The sequence below is a fragment of the Schistocerca cancellata genome, chromosome 4 (genome assembly GCF_023864275.1).
Source record: "Schistocerca cancellata isolate TAMUIC-IGC-003103 chromosome 4, iqSchCanc2.1, whole genome shotgun sequence".
NCBI classification, from domain to species: domain Eukaryota; kingdom Metazoa; phylum Arthropoda; class Insecta; order Orthoptera; family Acrididae; genus Schistocerca; species Schistocerca cancellata.
The window spans coordinates 422,958,443-422,979,131 of NC_064629.1; the positions used below are offsets into that span (position 1 = coordinate 422,958,443).

Sequence of the window (20,689 nt, forward strand, 5' to 3'; positions counted from 1 at the left end):
TCCAGACATTTGATGACAGCTGCTGAACCCTGTTCCTCTTTCGACAAATTCTGAATATTACCTGCATAGGGTTCCATATTCAAGATGTATCTGTCAACTGCATTAGACATCATGCGTATAAGGATGCCATATTTGCCCGGTTTATCCTCCATAAATACTTTGAAGAGGCAGTGCCCTCTAAACAAGCTGAGCATCTCATCAATGGTGAGGTGGACCCCTGGTTTATACAGTAGTGGAAATCTATCATTCACTTTGTTGAAAACATCACGGATTGCTGTGAACTTGTCAGCTTCACTTCTTAGCTGGCGGGTACATTTGTCATCAAACCTTATGATTGCAATAAGTTCCTTGAAACGTTCTCTTTGCTATAATACCCTTGTAAACTGGCCGAACCATTAGGTCTGACCGAAGATCGTGTACACTGACAGAATTGTCCTTATTTGGCCCCATAAGTATCAGGATTCCTGTAAAGGCATACAATTATTTCTCATTAGTCAAAGTAACACTTCGCCTAACTGCCTCTTCATTTGAATGTTTTACTATGACATCCATGATGTCAGGTTAAGAAGTAACTTCAAGGCTTCTCCAGGTGAATGGCAAACACCAGCTGGAGTTACTCCTGCCTGCTCTCTTACTATATTAGCAACAAACCTCCGAGGAATTATAGGCTATGTGGTTATGTACCTTCTTCCAGACTTGGCCACAATAACATCTTGATGGTCACTGCCTCAAGCTGCGCTATCTTCATCTTCTCTAACATCCACATCACTTTCCCGATCTGAATCATACTCCATAACACCTTCCTCATATTCACTTTCACTCCCCGAGTCAGAATCTTCATGTAAAATTTCATTCAGAACTCTTTCTAAAGACGAGTCACGTATTCTTTTAGTCATTTCTAAGTCTGGGTGTGAACAGTAGGGAACTGCACTAACTCACTGCAAGTTTACAAGATAAATTACAGCTGACGGACATCAACAATCACTTTCTCTTAAAGTAAACTGATTGTTGTGAATATCAAAAATACCAACCAACAAGAAACTAACTTGCATTGTTGTAGAGATGAAAAACACGAAATCCTACTAAGGGAAATTTTCTATAGCATGAAAGCCGGGGGAGGGGGGGGGGGGGGTCGGACCCATAATAAGTTTATTTATTTTTTCTTTCAAAGCAGGAATTTTCTATAAAATATATTGACACTAATGTTTCATAAAATATCCAACAAACAGTAACTCAAAGGGAATATGTAGTATGAAAGTTACTTGGGCAAAAGCAGGGGACATAAAAAAATTGTGGGTTCAATGAACCCCCGCCTGAGGCGTCCTAGGGTTAACTCTGGAAATGGAACGGACTCTCCAATAAGTACCAGCATCCGGCAGAGCAAGAGGGTGCAGTAGTCATAGTACTATTCAAATTTGCAAGCATCTGTTTTCAACTAAATCACCTGAGACAAATGCTGGGATGGCTTCTTTATAATAATAATAACAATAACAATTATTATTATTTTGAGTGGCCCAATGGCCTGCTGCAAGTCCTGCAATTGGATGCAACTTCAGCAATTTGTGTGTCTCTTACCTATACCAGTCTAAGATTACTTGGGAAAGGGGCCTACAGTTTAACATGGAATCTGAAGCATGTGTCATTCCTGGTGAATCATCACATCATTGAGAGGTAAAGGCTAAGTTAAACACAGAATTAAAAATTTCCACAGTTTGACCAGGATTCGATCTCTCAGCCTCTTGGTTTCCAGGTGCACACTTTACCCTAGACTACTGGGTCTGCCTTTTACCTCTTTGAAAACTGGAGATGTGCTTACTACAGACTGTATTGAACACAGTGTCATTATCACTTACATCTCTGTGCTGAATACATTGTATTGGGGCCACCAGCAGGTGCTAAGGTATCGAAAGCAGACTGCCTCTTCATTTCCTGAATATTGCCATGAGCTGTGCTGCATGCAATATGGAATACCAGTTAGTGTCACTGGCTGGCATGCTGTGGGTTGGCAACAAATATCTGTTATCTACTATTTATAATTTTATACAGTCCTAAAAATTTCTTATGTTTGCATTTTACAGAATATTCAGTGTTTGTATAAATAATAACACTCTTAGTCCAGGTGGGAGTTCTGTTCTGTCTTTACATTGGAATCCATGATAAATGTGCTTCAGTGCTAAGTGTTGTACTTCATTGATGACCCTGCTTTTGGTTTTGGGCTTGATTGTGGTTGTGACATGACATTGTTTGGTGGCTTTAGTGAGGCGTTGTAAAAGCTGTCACCTTTGTGAACAGGAACCAGAATACAAGCAGTACATGATTCCCAAGGTACAAACAGGTATACTTAGGAGACCAATGAATTCCAAAACCTCAGGAGACCAATGAATTCCAAAACAGCAGTCACTTCTCTGCATGTCAGGTGTACATGAGTACCTTCCAGAGATGCTTGTCAGGACCTGAAAGAAATGGTTGAAAGGATGTGAATGAGTGACCAAAGACTGCAGGTGAGGTGACATGCATTTGGTGTATGTGTGCTTTTACTCGGATGGCACATCTCAGTTGTGTGTCAAGAACAACAAAGAGAAGCTCGATTGCTGGGACAAATTCCAAGCCAAACTGACAAAAACATTTGGAGACAATCAGCAGCAAGTCAACTTAGCAGAACAACAATTGAAGAATAGGGCTTGATGTTATGGGGAAACAACACAGTTTTACATACAGAGTGTTTTGCCATGTGTCTCACTGCCAAGTCAAATATGGCAGGAGCCAAAAAAATTTCACGTTCAATCAAAGGAGTCGTAAGATATATCTCCCAAGCTTTTCTAGTGATGGGTGTCACAACAGCAGAGGAATTCAGCAAGTGGTGCCAGCCCATCAAGGAAATGCTACAGAAAAGTGTTGGATGAAAGATGTATGACCAACTCCTGAATGTGGCTGTTGTGGTGGACCACCATGACCTCTTCTCTCTCATACACCAGGTAATAAGAGAAGAGGCACAGTGACTCATGGGCTTCTTTTTCTGTAATGTCCAATGCTTATCACTGCCATCAAAAGACTGCTATGTTCTGTCATGTGAAAGGGATTGTGTTGAAGGTTGCAAATGGTAAATACGTCCAGCTGACAGGAAAATGCATTGCAAGAATAACTGTCAGTGATAGAACACAGCCCTTTGAATGTGTTGTTTTAACAATGTAGGCATAACATTATTCTCAGATGGTACTTCTTGCAGGCATCACAGTCATAGACTGTGGGAGATCAGAGCTTCAGATTGACACACTATTCCAACAAACAAACATAACAGAGAAAGCTATGGTCAGTTGTTTGCCATTGAAGATGATGCATCCCATATCGTCAGTGAAACAAGTTCGTCATCACTTTAGATGCTGAGTTAAAATGTGAAGCTTTCGTTGATTGCAGAAAGCTACTCAGGCTCATAAAAGAAATCTACATACCAGCAACAATCATAAGCATTCCATTTGGTGAAGGGAAACTGTGGATCACTGTCACAAGCAGCTACAACAACACTGTACCAACACTGGAGATCATCCACCAATTAGCCAACACTTGTGTAGTGTGTCATTGGCTAAATTACGCATAATTTTGGAGGAAGTGGAGAAGATACTGCAGGATGACATCAGTGAACCATCAGAGAGCCCTTGGCTCTCTTTTGTGGTCTCTATGAAGGAGGAGTATGGCATATGACATTCATGCATCAGCTGTTGCCAACTGAACAAAATCATGAAAAAAAAGGCTATCCATTGCCATGCATTGATGACACCATAGACTGCTTGAGAGGTGGAAAGTATTTCTTAATTACAGACATGCATAGAAGCTACTGGCAAATGATGGCTGATCAGGCTGACTGGGAAAAGACTATCTCATAACTTTTGACGGCCTCTATGTGTTTAAAGTTATGGCATTTGGGTTGTGTAATCCTCCAGACACCTACGAATGTATGATGGGCAGCCTGCTTCAAGAACTTAAGTGGACAACATGTCTTTGCTATCTGGATGACATTGTCATTATTTGAAGGCATTTGAAGTATGTCTGAGCCACCTGACAAACATATTTAAGTTTTTTCAGACTGCAGGTCTCTGCCTGAATCCAAAAAAAGTGCCTCTTCATTGCTCAAGAAGTAAAAGTCTTGGAACATCTAGTTAATGGTGATGGAATATGCCCCAATTCAAAGAAAATAAGAGCAGTCACTGATATTTTGACTCCTCAACATGTTTGTGATGTGACAAGTTTTCTCGCACTGTGCTCATACTACCAGCAATTCACAAAGGAAATCTGTACCAAGTCACATCCATTGCAAGCAATACTGCAGGGAGATACCAAATTTTCCTAGAAAGAGGAGCAAGGAAGGTCCTTCCATGTTCATAAGGACCTGCTAATATCTTCTCCAGTTTTGTGGTTGTATGATGAGAATGCTGGGACAGAACTTCACACCAATGCTAACGGTTATGGGATAAGTGCAGTTGTAGTGCAGATTCAGGAAGGTGCTGAAAAGGTTGATAGCTTATGCTTCCAGGCTACTCTCCAATTATGAGATGAATTACTCTAGATCTAAGTAAGAGTGGCTTACAATTGTTTGGTCCATCAACAAGTTCCAACCTTCCAGCTGTATTTATTTGCCAAACCATTCACTGGTATGAGGGACCCCTGTTCTCAATGTTGGCTAATTGGCCTGATCAATCTGCTGGGTAATGCAATTAGATGAGCACTTAGGCTTCAGGTGTACAACTTCACATTGATATAGAAAAAGGTATGCAAACACAAGGATACTAACTGCCCTTAAAGGAATCCTATGGCTGAACATAGAAGCGTGGATGAAATCTGCCACTGCTGCATTAAACAACATTGCTGCTGAACAGAGGGAAGATCCAGAACTATTGTAATCCAAAGAAGCCTTGAAGAAAGAGAAACTAACCAATGGAGAAGTCTAATTAATAAACAGAGAACTGTATAAGAGGAACTGTGATCCAATGGGACAGAAATGGTTGCTTGCCATTCCAATTCATCCAGAGCTAGTTTTTCCTGAATAATTTCCACACTGCTCCAACATGTGACCAAATGTAATTCGTTAATATTCTAGACAGAACCAGACACAGGTACTACTGGCCACATCTCTACCAATCCATTTGATTGTGAATGTCTATGTCATAAATGAGAAGAGAACAGGAATCCCATTATGGCTGGTAGCATAAATTGGTTCCTGTCCTTTATTCCATAATGATGTTCAGAGGGATCACCCAAAAGATTTGTAATATCAGTAGCTAGCCTGTCATTTTCTCTGGTGACTTCCCCACAGGGAACAACTGGAATCAGCAAGATTCATGAGAAAGTACCTGATAAAGATATAAAGTTGGGAAACTAAAAGCTTGGTTCACAGTAGGGCTGCGACAAGGGGCCCTTAGGTAGGTCAGTGGTGCACCATACAGAAGCAGCAGTTACCTGGACAGCAGAGTACATTTGGAGTGCACATGGGCTGCCTTTTTTATTTTTTAGACTAAGCGATAGTTTAAGGTCCTCTGATGAACGCCCACCAGTCAGTACACAAAGAGCAAAAGCAGATCGATTACGAAGAAGAAACAGTTTGAATGTCAAGATTTTAACAGTAAATTGCCAAAGCATTTGTAACAAGTTCCCTGAATTTGCCGTCCTCCAAAAAATCTGTTGGACTCAAATTATACTTGAAACCAAGAGCTAGAAGAAACCCATAGTGGAAATCTTTGAAATGTTTAGTGAGACAAGGAAAGTATATCAAAAAGACAAGTTAGACATCATAGAAATGGGAGTGTTTGTTTGCAGTTGGCAGAAATAATATGTCTATCATGGTTGAAATTGAATATGATTGCAAAGTTATCTGGAAATGCTAAACTGGCATAGATGAACTCATTGCTGTAACAATTGTAAAATCATTCAAAGAATGTCTACACTCAGTAGTGCAACTGTACCCTGATCTTACAGTATCAGGTGGAAACAATGTTAGCCTACTGATTATAGAATTGAGATGTCTGTGGATTCATTGCTAGTGGCACATACAGCCTTGTGAAGAAGTTCTGAATGCTTTATCCAAAAACTGTCATGAACAATTAATGCAAATGACCCACATGCAATGAAAATATTTTAGACCTCATAACTAAAAACAGGTTTGAACTTATTGACAGTGTCATTGTAGAGACAGGGATTAGCAATCACAATGTAATCGTAGCTATGATGATAGCTAAAGCTAATGAATAGATCAAGAAGGTTAGGAGAGTTTTTAGGTTGTAAAGACCAGATAAGCAGTTGTTAGCATCCCACTTAGATAATGCATGGACATAAGTTAGTTCCAATATAATGGACATAGAGTAATTACACGCAAGCCCACCCAGCTAGCCACTCCGTCTAATGCGCTGCTTCCCGAGCTGGAAGGCGTGCTGGTGCCCGGTGAATTAGTGTCAAGGTCCGGTGTGCTGGTCAGCCTGTGGATGGTTTTTAAGGTGGTTTTCCATCTGCCTTGGCGAGTGCAGTCTGGTTCCCCTTATTCTGCCTCAGTTACACTATGTCAGCGATTGCTGCTCAAACACTTTCTCCATGTACGCATACACCATAATTACTCTACGAGGCAAACATTTGGGCTTACACTCATCTGGTGTGAGATGTTCCTTTGGGGGGGGGATGGTGGGATGGGTGGACTGCTGTGGCCTGTTGTGGGGTTGTGAACCACTGAGGGCTATGGCGGGATGAAGCCTCTCCGTTGTTTGTAGGTCCCCAGTTTCATACACAATTCACAATTACAGGCAAATCTAAACCTGATTTTGAATCACACTCTGGAGAAGTATGTGTCATGTAAGTCTGTTAAGGACAAGAAAGACCCATCATGGTTAATAACAAATTTTAGTAAATGTTTATAAAACAGAGATTCTAGCACTATGGTTTCAAAAAATAATGGACAAATTAGTAGAAATTCATATGTCTATTAAAAGATTGATGCATGAAGTCTATGACAACTTCCACCGCCGTACCTTAGTGAAAGAGCTTCCCAAGAATTCTAGAAAATTCTGGTCCTAAGTAAAATACCAAAGTGGGCGGAAGGTTTGTATCCAGTCACTCATAGGTCTGTCACATGTGACGATAGAAGAGAGCAAAAGGCAAGATGAAGTCTTAAATTTCATGTTTTAAAAAATTGTTAGCAGTGGAGAATTGTGTGGAAATACCATTGTTTGACAGACACACAAACTCCCAGATAGAGAACATACAAATTGGCATCCCTGGTGGTAAAAAGGACCTGAAAGAGTTGAAAACTAGTAGGTTGCCAGGTCCAGATGGAAATGAATTGGCCTTTACAGGAAGTACTCTTCAGCATTTGGCCCATATTTCGCTTGCATATGTTCAAATATCTCACTCAGTTAAAAGTTGCAAGCGACTTTAAAAACGCACGTGTGACTCCCATCTATAGGAATGCTAAAAGAATGAACCCACAAACAGTTTGCTACAGAATTCTTGAACATATTCTAAGTTCAAATGACTTAAATTTCCTTGAGAAAGAAAAGCATCTGCCCACGATCCAACATGGATTTAAAAAGTATCGCTCTTGCGAAATTCAGTTAGTTCTTAGTCTTGCACACTATTGGTGAAGAGCAACAGACAGATTCCATATTTCTAAATTTGCAGAAGTTGTTTGACACAGTGTCATGAGACACTTTTGACAAACATTCAAGCATACAGAATGGGTTATCAAGTATGTGAATTCATTTTTTGTAATAGAACCCATTACATTGTCCTGTAAAAAGAGTGTTCATCAGAGACAAAGGTATCATCAGGAGTGCCCCGGGAAAGTGTGACAGAACCACTATTGCTCTCTGTATACATAAACGATCTGTCAGATAGTGTGGGTAGCGATCTGTGATTGTTTTGTTGATGATGTTTTAGTGTACAGGAAAGTGCCACCTTTGAATGACTACAGGAGGATACAAGTTGACTTGGGTAGAATTTCTGCTTTTTGTGATTAGTGGCAGTTTGCTCTTAAAAAAGGCAAAATGTAAGTTAACACAGAATAATGGGAAAAACAATTCTGTAATGTTCATTGCAAAGTGATGTGAAATGGCTTGAGCACATAAGATCAGTTGTAATGAAGGTGGATGGTCAACTTTGATGTATTGGGAGAATAGCTCATCTAGAAAGGAGACCACATACAAAACACTTGGTGACCCATTCTTGAGCACTGCTCAAGTATTTACAGTCTCCACCATGTCATATTAAAGAGAGACATCAAAGCAGTTCAGAGGCATGTTTTTAGATGTGTTACCAAGAGGTTCAATCAACACATGAAAGTTACTGAAATTTCTCAATGAACTGAAATTGATGTTCCTGGAGGGAAGATGATCTTTTCATGAAACAGTGTTGAGATAGGTTAGAGGACCCGCATTTGCATCAGGCTGCAGAATAATCCTACTGCCACTAACATACATTTCATATAAGGACCTCAAACACAAGATAAGAGAACTCAGGGGTCATACAGAATCATATAGATAGTCATTTTTCCCTCGATCCATTTGTGAATGGAAAAGGAAAGACATAACTAGCAGTAGTATGAGGTACCCCATGCCATGCACATATGGTGGCTTGCAGATATGTATAAATGTAGATGTAAATGTTGCATCTCTGAGAGCTCCGGTACAAGACAGGCCGAGAAGTCATGAGCTTCCACTTCTGTCAGTCTCCATGCATCATCATTTGACCAACAGGAAGTATTCTCAGTTGACTGTCATTAATGTGGCTTGATTCCGTACAAGCTGGTAAACAGAATCTGCTCTCCACTTATAATATCCTGCCACTCCTTGAGATATGGAGAGTGGAGATGATATTATTTGTAGGGCACATCATTCTGCTTTCAGCTGCCTCGACTCCAGGGATCACGGCTATCACATCACGTGGAGATGGCCATTGGACCTCTACAGGAAATAAATATTGGTTCAGCTGTTGAATCTGTGATTCATATATGATTACTGAAGCTTCCAGGTATCAGTTTTTGAATACAATTCTTACATCTTCTTTATGGAACTTGACTCTGATTTTGAAACTTTCCTTGATTGTTTGTGGTGTTGTAAGACGAGTATATCCTTGTTCAAAAGTCCTGTTTTGGGCTCACATTGCTTGTAGTTACTTCTTTCTCTCTCACATGTATTCTTGGCCATCAACTTAGTGCCTGTTTTGGTGCACAGCCTTGTTAGTGTCAGGCTACAACACAAAAGTAGAAAGATGCTAAAACACTGAATCCACAAAGTCCTTTTAGTCCATCAGGGAAAGTAAGTTTATTGAATCATGGCAGCAGAAGCTAATGCTGCCACAATAAGTTGGTTTCATTTTCCATTAATCCTTTGTACGATTAATGGTAATGATTTGGAATGAGTAATTTTACATTCACAAATTACAAAAGTAGAAATTATTCTGATAGTAGAAAGAGTTTCCAAGAAGAAACTTTTTCAATTTGTTTTCAGATATCACTATGCTGTCTGTCAGACACTTTATATCATTGATCAAAAATTTTGGTGACAGCATTGTGCACCGCTTTTTGGTGCTAAAGGTAATGTCAATGTGGAGTAATGAATGTCATTTATTCTTCTGGTATTGTGATTATGTACATCATTGTTCCTTTTGAACTGCACTGGATTACTTACAAAAAAATTCTTGAAGGAATAAATGTATTTTGGAGCAATACTAAAAATGCATATCTCCTTAAGTAGATGTCTACAAGATGATCACATGTCATCACCATGTATTATCCTGACAGCATATTTTTGAGCAATGAACACTCCCTTTTTAAAGCTGAGTTACTGCAGAACAATATTCTATATGGCATTACAAATGAAAATATGCAAATTATGTCCGCTTATTGATTTGTCTCTCCCGAATATTTACAATGATTTGAAGTCCAAATGTGGCTGAACTAAGTTTTTTTTTAGGATTCCAAAGTTCAAATTTTCATCCATTTGGGCACCTAAAAAGTTTGGAGTGTCCCCCCTAGTTATAATTTACTCACCATGTGTCACACTTTTCATTGGTTTAGTACCTCTAGATGTGCAGGACGGAATATATTGTGTCTTTTTCAAATTGAGAGTGATTACATACTTTTTCTCCTGTTGCTGTATGCATCTACATCTACATCTAGATCTATATACGTACTCATCAAGCCACTGTACAGTCCACGGTGGAGGTTACCCTGTACCACTACTAGTCATTCCCTTTCCTGTTCCACTCACAAATAGAGTGAGGGGAAAATTACTGTCTGTATGCCTAAGTACTAGCCCTAATCTCTCTAATCATATCTTGTATGTCGCCAGCAGTAGAACTGGTCTGCAGTCAACCTCAAATGCTAGTTCTCTAAATTTTCTCAGTAATGACACTCAAAAAAAAGTCACCTTCCCTTCAGTTATTCCCATCTGAGTGCTCGAAGCATCTCCATAATACTTGCATCTTGTATGAACCTACCAGTAACAAATCTTGTAGCCCACTTCTGAACTGCTTCGATGTCTTCCTTTAATCTGACCTGGTGCAGATCTCAAACAACCAAACAGTGCTTAACAGTGAATCACACTATTGTCCTGTATGTGGTGTCCTTTACAGATGAACCATACTTTCCTAAAATTCTCCCAATTAACCAAAGTCAACCATTCACCTTTGCTACTAGAGTCCTTACATGCTCATTCCATTTCATATTGCTTTGCATCATTACACCTCAATATTTAATCGGCATGACTGTGTCAAGCAGCACACTACTAACATTATGTGTTTGTTTTTCCTACTCATCTGCATTAACTTACATTTTTCTACATTTATAAATAGCTGCCATTCATCGCACCATCTAGAAATTTTGTCTAAATCATCTTGCATCCTCCAACAGCCACTCAATGATGACACTTTCATGTACACCAGAGCATCCTCAGCAAATGGCGACAGACTACTGCTTGCCCTGTCCATCAGACCATTTATGTATATAGAAAATAAAGTGGTCCTATCACACTTCCCTGGGGTGGTCCTCATGATAACCTCATCTCTGATGGACACTCGCCATCAAGGACAACATACTGGGCTTTGCTGAAATCGAGGAATATGGAATCCACCTGTAGGCCTTTATCCATAGTCCACAAGGTATGTTGTGAGAAAAGGGCAAGCCAACTTTCATACAGGTGTGCTTTCTAAAATTATGTTGATTTGTAGACAGAAGCTTTACCCTCTCAAGGGAATTTATTGTATTCGAACTGAGAATATGTTCAAGGAATCTGCAGCAAACCAATGTTAAGGACATTTGTCTGTAATTTTTCAGGTCTATTCTTTTATCCTTATTCTATACAAGAGTCACTTGTGCTTTTCCCACTTGGGACGTTGCTCTGGGCGAGAGATTGGCGATAAATGCAAGCTAAGTAAGGTGCAAACGCTGTAGGGTACTCTTTGTAAAACTGTATTGGGATTCCGTAGGGAGCTGATGACTTAATTGCTTTCAATTCTTTCAGTTGTTTCTCTATGCTGGTGATGCTTATTTTATATACCGGAGTCTGTGTAATGCTCAAATGATGGTATGTTTGTACAAGTCTCATGTGCACACAATTTCTTAAATGTGAATTTAAAACTTTGGCTTAACTTTAGGTATTGTCTACTGCCACACCAGCCTGGTCAATGAGTGACCGGATAGAAGCCTTAGAACCACTTAACAGTTTTATGTAGGACCAGAATTTTCTTGGGTTCTTGGCAAGATCTTTTGATGAGCTATGATGGTGGTGTTGTTGTAAGCTTCACACATAGGTCTTTTTACAGATGCACGAATTTCTATTAACTTTCACCTGTAATCATTTGCGCATTTTCTTTTGAACCAAGAATGCAACAGCCTTCGCTTCCCCAGCATTTTTCGAATTTCATTGTTACACCATGGTGAATCTTTTCTGTCATTAATACTTGGCATATAATTCTCCAGAGTATGATTTACAATCTGTTACCCATAATTCCTGTGTCCATCATATTGGAACTAAATGATGTCAGTTCAATGTCTAAGTAGGATTCTAACAACTGCCTATCTGCCCTTTCTAACAGAAATACTCTTATAGCCTTCTTGACTGATTTATTAACTTCGGTTACTAAAGTTACTATGATGACATCATGGTCACTAATCCCTATCTCTATACTGATGCCATCGGTTATGTCAGGCTGTTCATAACTACAAGGTCTAAAATATTTCCATTGCATGTGGGCTGTCAAACTAGCTGTGCAATACAGTTTTCAGAAAATGTGTTAAAAATAATTTTGCAAGACTGACTGTTCCCCCTGCAATGACACCATAAACGTCCCAGTCTATACTTGGTAGGTTAAAGTCGCATCCAAATAATATTGCATGATTTGGGTATTTCCGCACTTCTGACCGTACTCTTTCTTACAATGACTCTAAAACCATCACAGCAGAATAGAGTGGTGAGTAAAAACATCCAACAATTAACTTACTTTCACCTAGACTAATTATATGTGACCAGATAACTTTCCTGTCACACTCAAATTCAACCTCAACAGAGACAATATTTTTGTCATCTGCAATGAACACATCCCCACCTATGGCATCTAATCTGTCTTTTTAATATACATTCCACAAATGGCTAAATATCTCACAACTTTCTGCTTCAGGTTTCAGCCAGTTGTCAGCTCTATGTTTGGATTGTTTACAATACTAATGCAGTTTTCAGAAAATGTGTGTGGGACTGCGAGTGCTGTGTTCGGATGTGGGCTGAGTTGGCATCCCTTCACTCACAGCTTCAGGCAGTGTTAGCTTTGGTCACACAGCTTGAGGCTGTTGCCAATGGGCATCACTGTGGGGGTCTGGACGGGGGTTTGTCGGGGACGGCCAGCTCGTCCCACACATCCCCTGATCAGTCTACGGCTGTGGCTGCCCGGGATACTGCCCCCATTGATGCTGACCCCTCACCCATGGTAGAGTGGGAGGTTGTCTCAAGGTGTGGCAGGGAGCGAAAGACATTCCGGAGGGCTGAACAGAAGGCCTCTCCAGTTTGTCTGACAAACCGGTTTCAGGCTCTGTCTCCAGCTTATACTGATCTTTGGCCGGACATGGCTGCTTGTCCTGGTCCAGAGGTTGCTCCTCAGTCTGCAAGATCCGGGCGGTCGCAGAGGGTGGACTTACTGGTAGTTGGGAGCTCCAACGTCAGGCGCGTAATGGGGCCCCTTGGGGATATGGCCGCAAGGCAGGGGAAGAAAACCAATGTGCACTCCATGTGCATACCATGGGGGGAGTCATTCCAGATGTGGAAAGGGTCCTTCCCAATGCCATGAAGGGTACAGGGTGCACCCATCTGCAGGTGGTCGCTCATGTCGGCACCAATGATGTGTGTCGCTATGGATCGGAGGAAATCCTCTCTGGCTTCTGGCGGCCATCTGTTTTGGTGAAGACTGCCAGTCTCGCTAGTGGGATGAAAGCAGAGCTCACCATCTGCAGCATCGTCAACAGGACTGACTGCTTACCTTTGGTACAGAGCCGAGTGGAGGATCTGAATCAGAGACTGAGACGGTTCTGCGACCGTGTGGACTGCAGATTCCTCGACTTGTGCCATAGGGTGGTGGGGGTTTGGGTTCTGCTGGATAGGTACACACAGCTGGCAGCTACATGGGTAGCAGGGGTTGTGTGGCGTGGACTGGGCGGTTTTTTAGGTTAGATGGCCTCAAGCAAGTACAGAAAGGGCAACAGCCTCAAAGGGTGCGAGGCAAAGTCAGGACATGCGGGGACCAAGCAGCAATCGCTATTGTAATTGTAAACTGTCAAAGCTGCATTCTTAAAGTACCGGAACTTCAAGCGCTGATAGAAAGCGTCAAAGTTGAAATCGTTACAGGTATGGAAAGCTGGAGATAAATTCTGCCAATATTTTTACAAAGGCACAGACAGTGCTTAGAAAGGATAGATTGCATGCAACCGGTGGTGGCGTGTTTGTCGCTGTTCGTAGTAGTTTATCCTGTAGTGAAATAGAAGTGGATAGTTCCTGTGAATTATTATGGTTGGAGGTTATACTCAAAAACCGAGCTAGGTTAATAATTGGCTCCTTTTACCAACCTCCCGACTCAGCAGCATTAGTGGCAGAACAACTGAGAGAAAATCTGGAATACATTTCACATAAATTTCCTCAGCATGTTATAGTCTTAGGTGGAGATTTCAATTTACCAGATATAGACTGGGACACTCAGATGTGTAGGACGGGTGGTAGGGACAGAGCATCAAGTGCCATCATACTGAGTGCACTATCTGAAAATTACCTCAAGCAATTAAACAGAGAACCGACTCTTGGAGATAACATCTTGGACCTACTGATAACAAACAGACCCGAACTTTTCGACTCTGTAAGCGTAGAACAGGGAATCAGTGATCATAAGGCCATTGCAGCATCCCTGAATATGGAAATAGATAGGAATATAAAAAAAAAGGGAGGAAGGTTTATCTGTTTAGCAAGAGTAATAGGAGGCAGATTTCAGACTACCTAACAGATCAACCCACCGTGGTTCAACAACAAAGTTAGGAAACTACTGCGAAAGCAAAGAGAGCTTCACTGCAAGTTTAAACACATCCAAAACCTCTCAGACAAACAGAAGCTAAATGATGTCAAAGTTAGTGTAAGGAGGGCTATGCGTGAAGCGTTCAGTAAATTCGAAAGTAAAATTCTATGTACCGACTTGACAGAAAATCCTAGGTAGTTCTGGTCTTATGTTAAATCAGTAAGTGGATCAAAACAGCATATCCAGACACTATGGGGTGATGATGACATGGCATTGAAACAGAGGATGACACGCGTAAAGCTGAAATACTAAACACCTTTTTCCAAAGCTGTTTCACAGAGGAAGACTGCACTGCAGTTCCTTCTCTAAATCCTGGCACAAACAAAAAAATGGCTGACATCGAAGTAAGTGTCCGAGGAATAGAAAAGCAACTGAAATCACTCAACAGAGGAAAGTCCACTGGTCCTGACGGGATACCAATTCGATTCTACACTGAGTACGCGAAAGAACTTGCCCCCCTTCTAACAGCCATCTACCACAAGTCTCTAAAGAAACGGAAGGTTCCAAATGATTGGAAAAGAGCACAGGTAGTCCCAGTTTTCAAGAAGGGTCGTCAAGCAGATGTGCAAAACTATAGGCCTATATCTCTGACATTGATCTGTTGTAGAATTTTAGAACATGTTTTTTGCTCCCATATCATGTCATTTCTGGAAACCCAGAATCTACTCTGTAGGAATCAACATGGATTCCGGAAACAGCGATCGTGTGAGAGCCAACTTGCTTTATTTGTTCATGAGACCCATAAAATATTAGATACAGGCTCCCAGGTAGATGCCATTTTCCTTGACTTCCGGAAGGCGTTCGATACAGTTCCGCACTGTCGCCTGATAAACAAAGTAAGAGCCTACGGAATATCAGACCAGCTGTGTAGCTAGATTGAAGATTTTTAGCAAATGGAACACAGCATGTTGTTCTCAATGGAGAGACGTCTACAGACGTTAAAGTAACCTCTGGCGTGCCACAGGGGAGTGTTATGGGACCATTGCTCTTCACAATATATATAAATGAACTAGTATACAGGGTGTTACAAAAAGGTATGGCCAAACTTTCAGGAAACATTCCTCACACACAAAGAAAGAAAAATGTTATGTGGACATGTGTCCGGAAACGCTTACTTTCCATGCTAGAGCTCATTTTATTACTTCTCTTCAAATCACATTAATCATGGAATGGAAACACACAGCAACAGAACGCACAAGCGTGACTTCAAACACTTTGTTACAGGAAATGTTCAAAATGTCCTCCATTAGCGAGGATACATGCGTCCACCCTCCGTCGCATGGAATCCCTGATGCGCTGATGCAGCCCTGGAGAATGGCGTATTGTATCACAGCCGTTCACAATATGAGCACAAAGAGTCTCTACATTTGTTACCAGGGTTGCGTAGACAAGAGCTTTCAAATGCCCCCATAAATGAAAGTCAAGAGGGTTGAGGTCAGGAGAGCTTGGAGGCCATGGAATTGGTCTGCCTCTACCAATCCATCGGACACCGAACACCGAATCTGTTGTTGAGAAGCGTACGAACACTTCGACTGAAATGTGTAGGAGCTCCATCGTGCATGAACCACATGTTGTGTCGTACTTGTAAAGGCACATGTTCTAGCAGCACAGGTAGAGTATCCCATATGAAATCATGATAACGTGCTCCATTGAGCGTAGTTGGAAGAACATGGGGCCCAATCAAGACATCACCAACAATGCCTGCCCAATCGTTCACAGAAAATCTGTGTTGATGATGTGATTGCACAATTGCGTGTGGATTCTCGTCAGCCCACACATGTGGCGGTGAATCGAGGAAGTACAGTACTTACTGATGAAACTAAAATGAGCTCTAACATTTAAGCATTTCCGGACACATGTCCACATAACATCTTTTCTTTATTTGTGTGTGAGGAATGTTTCCTGAAAGTTTGGCTGTACCTTTTTCTAACACCCTGTATAGTGTTGGAAGTTCCATGCAGCTTTTTGCGGATGATGCTGTGGTATACAGAGAAGTTGCAGCATTAGAAAATTGCAGCAAAATGCAGGAAAATCTGCAGCGGATAGGCACTTGGTGCAGGGAGTGGCAGCTGGTTACTTCTGTAAAATATCTGGGAGTATGCGTACGGAAAGATTTGAAGTGGAATGATCATATAAAATTAATTGTTGTTAAGGTGGGTGCCAGGTTGAGATTCATTAGGAGAATCCTTAGAAAATGTAGTCCATCAACAAAGGAGGTGGCTTACAAAACACTCGTTTGGCCTATACTTGAGTATTTCTCATCAGTGTGAGATCCGTACGAGGTCGGGTTGACAGAGGAGGTAGAGAAGATCCAAACAAGAGTTGCACATTTCGTCACAGAGTTATTTGGTAAGCACGATAGCGTTACAGAGATGTTTAGCAAACTCGAGTGGCAGACTCTGCAAGAGAGGCGCTCTGCATCATGGTGTAGCTTGCTGTCCAGGTTTCGAGAGGGTGCATTTCTGGATGAGGTATCGAATATATTGCTTCCCCCTACTTATACCTCCCGAGGAGATCACAAATGTAAAATTAGAGAGGTTAGAGCGCGCAAGGAGGCTTTCAGACAGTCGTTCTTCCCGCGAACCATACGCGACTGGAACAGGAAAGGGAGGTAATGACAGTGGCACGTAAAGTGCCCTCCGCCACACACCGTTGGGTGGCTTGCGGAGTATAAATGTAGATGTAGATGTAGATCCCTAAAAGGACTAATTTTGTTTGTTGTATATTAGATAGAAGGTCGTTTACATATATAAGAAACAATATTTGACCTAAGACTGAGCATTGTGGACCCCCATGAGTGATTTCTTTCCAGTCAGAAGAATATCCTGTACCTCTTCTTCTGAGGTGTTCAGCCATCAGGTTGGTTACCAGCAGTTCACCTTGCATGTCTGTCTTCAGTCTTCCTCTTGGGAATGGTATAGGTGGTGCAGCTGGTATCCTCCTTGCTTAGTTTGTTTAAATTATTAACTGTAACTTTTTTGCAATCTTTTGGTCAGAAATGACATTATCCATTGGTTGTATGTAATTCCATAAAACTTCAGTTTATCCAGGGCAATATTGGGATTCACACAGTCATATGCCTTAGGTAGGTCACAGTTTACCCACTGGTGCTATTTTGCTATTTAGTACTTGTAAAATTTGGTGAGTGGTTGTGTAAGTGGCATTCTCAGTTAAGCAATTCTTCTGAAATGTTAATTGTCATCCACTAAGCATATTATTGTTGCTCAGGTGGGATACAATTCTAGAGTACACATCCTCAAAAGCAACAGCAAATTCAGAGAGAGCTCGAATCGCTACAGAAATGACAGAGAAACCTAATAAAGCAGAATAATGTTTCACCATTAACATCAGCAGTGTGTTGTCAGCAGCTACATTCCGGTGTTTGACGATTTCAGGGAAGCTCGGAATAGATACCGCCAGTAGTGTCTGCTGTTTTGCAAGGCTAGTAATATTTCTTACATTCGTGTTCAGAATGCTTCATTATTGTGTTCCAGTATTTAGATTTATGAACTGGTTTTCAAATATTGACAACTTATACAACCTAACAGATTCTTGTTTGGCATGTTGTGCAATTTGTTGTCCACTCATTTTAACTGCAGACACATGTAGTGATTACTGTACCAAGTTTCAACCAGTGCCAGAAGAAAGCAAGCCTGTCACATAAATCCTGGTTGCCCGATCCACAAGGTCTTAGTCGACAGTGCAATTTTCTTCACTGACACTGCAATAAGTCTTATTCCAAATCATTAATTTGAGATGTGATCATGCATCCAGCTCACAGGTATGAAGTTTGAGCTAGCAATCTTTACAGAGTTTGAACCTAGTTTAAGCAAGGTTCTTCACATAGTGCAGACTTTTGAAAGTGCATCAGTGACAAAATGTGTTTTTGACGTTGACTTGTTAGTTCTGCAAGGTGCATCTGTCATACCTACAGTCAGTAGGTGATGGGATGTCATCACGTGCAGGTTCCACACCACCAACACACAAAGGGGCAACAGTGACTCAAATAAAACTGTGACATCATGTAGATATAGCTTCTAGTAGAAGTACTAACAGTTGTCTTAGTGATAGGTCACAAAACATATCACAAATAAGAAAATCCTGCACTGTGTGTTAGTACAGAAACAGCCAGCACACTTACCCAGAGGACTCTACCATGTGTTTTGCTATCAAAGAACATGGGCATGTGACCACCATCCATCAGAGTCACCCAGTGCTTTCACCAAAGTGCAGCACCACACTGCCATCAGTTGATACCAGAATGTCTTTCAAACTGATGAATAGAGAATAGGAAGGAATGAAGAGCAACAAACCGTTTCTGTATTCAATTAGAACTAGGTATTACTATAAATTAAGATGCGTGAAAACTATGTTAATTTATTTTCTCCATGTCTCCACTCTATGAAAGTATAACAACATACCTAAAAAAGAGAATTAAACATAAAATAGGTTGACAATGTTCGGTTGAAATATCATGCTGCGAAATAAACAATGACCGGCTTCAGTCGTAAAACACTATCAAGTTTTATAGTATTCCGATCATGACATAATTCTACTGTACAGCTTAAATTTCATGTTGAATCTAACTCTTGTTGTATAAGTGTAATAGTTTTATAGTTTCTGAAATCATTTAATTTATTATAAGTGACAGTTATAACATTATTTATCTTAGCAGCTGATCTTTTTGTACAGGGATTATTGCTGTGAATAAATTTCCTGTGGATTCAGAGAGTGAAACATTCAGAAGTCATCTTTTCAAATCAACAGCTGTTAATTGTAGTGCCTGCATTGTGTCAAATGAGAAAATCCTTCTGCAGGAACTTATAACCTTGGTGAAAACATGGGATCCAGACATTTTGGCAGGATATGAGGTGAAAGCATAGTGCATCTATTTGATTGTAAAATATATCGAAAGTTAGTTGTTTACTTGTTACTCTGCTTCAGCAGAAGTATTTGTTGTGATTTAAATTATTTTGGGACAAATAATAATTTAGAAGTGATTATAAATGTAAAGGCAAGTAATTTCAGAACATTTATTTGTATGATCTTCTATTTATTTTCATAATTGGGATATTTTGGCACCAGCTTATCTAGTCGGTGGGAATCAGTTGCCAGTTGCCTAACATTTAAGGAAATTCATGGTATACAAGAATAAATATTGAATGCATTTGGTATGCCCAATCATTATCTTTTCTTCAGGAGGATCATAAATAATTTAAGGAGTAAAGATAACAACTCACCAAATAGTTGAGGCGCTGAGTTCTTGATAGTCACGTAAACAAGACTGAGAACATTGCAAGCTTTCATATGAATTTTTCTTCAGAGCTGTACAGTAAACATACAGATGTACAACTTACACTGTGCCATCACAAGAGCTCAGCTGGGGTGAGGGGTTGTTTCATGGAGTGGGTGAGAGGAAACAGGAGACAAGGTGCACTTACACCCTTTTCTCCACAGTCTCCAACTTCCTCTGTTTCCATGTCTCCATGACAATGTACAATGAACATGACTCGCTGTGTCAGCAATATTTCAGTCTTATTTAAGGGCCTATCGACAACTCTGCACTTCAACTATTCAGTGAGTTGTTGCCTTTACTCTTTATGTTAGATACATTTCATCCAGGACTTTCCATTACTCTGTTAATTGCTTTGATTAGATAGTTTTTATGCATATAAAGCTTAAAATTACAGGAAATAATAATTTATATTCACATTTTAATTGTTTCTGTACAAACACTGTTTACATATGAGGGCCTTGCACAAAGATGGTATTTATATCAATTATTTTTTTTATATTGGTACATATTGTTTAATAGCATAAGTCAGGTATGAAAGAGATTTCGAAAAATCTACTTGTTTATGAAATTTCTTAAAACAATCATATTGTGTAATTTTTCACTCAAATGAATAAACTGTAATACTGTACTTTAAAAAAAATTCTTTGCTTTGGTCAATTTATCACCAGCAGAAATTCATCAAAAGGTAGTGAAAATTTATTAACAGTCCGTTTCTTCACTTTAGGCAAATGTCTGTCTGTGTGATTTTTTAAAAATCATATCTTCTTTTGTTTCCTTTCTTAATGTCTTAATCTCTGCTAGTGAGAGATGTAA

General features: G+C 40.3%; 1 protein-coding gene across 1 annotated transcript in view; it reads left to right on the forward strand.

Annotated features, from left to right (window-relative positions):
• Positions 1-20,689, forward strand: part of LOC126184527 (DNA polymerase zeta catalytic subunit) — a 227,703-nt gene that overhangs the window by 123,173 nt on the left and 83,841 nt on the right. Inside the window, exon 16 of the mRNA XM_049926929.1 lies at positions 19,273-19,451. Coding sequence (XP_049782886.1) covers positions 19,273-19,451 — 179 coding nt within the window. The remainder of the gene's footprint in view (positions 1-19,272; positions 19,452-20,689) is intronic.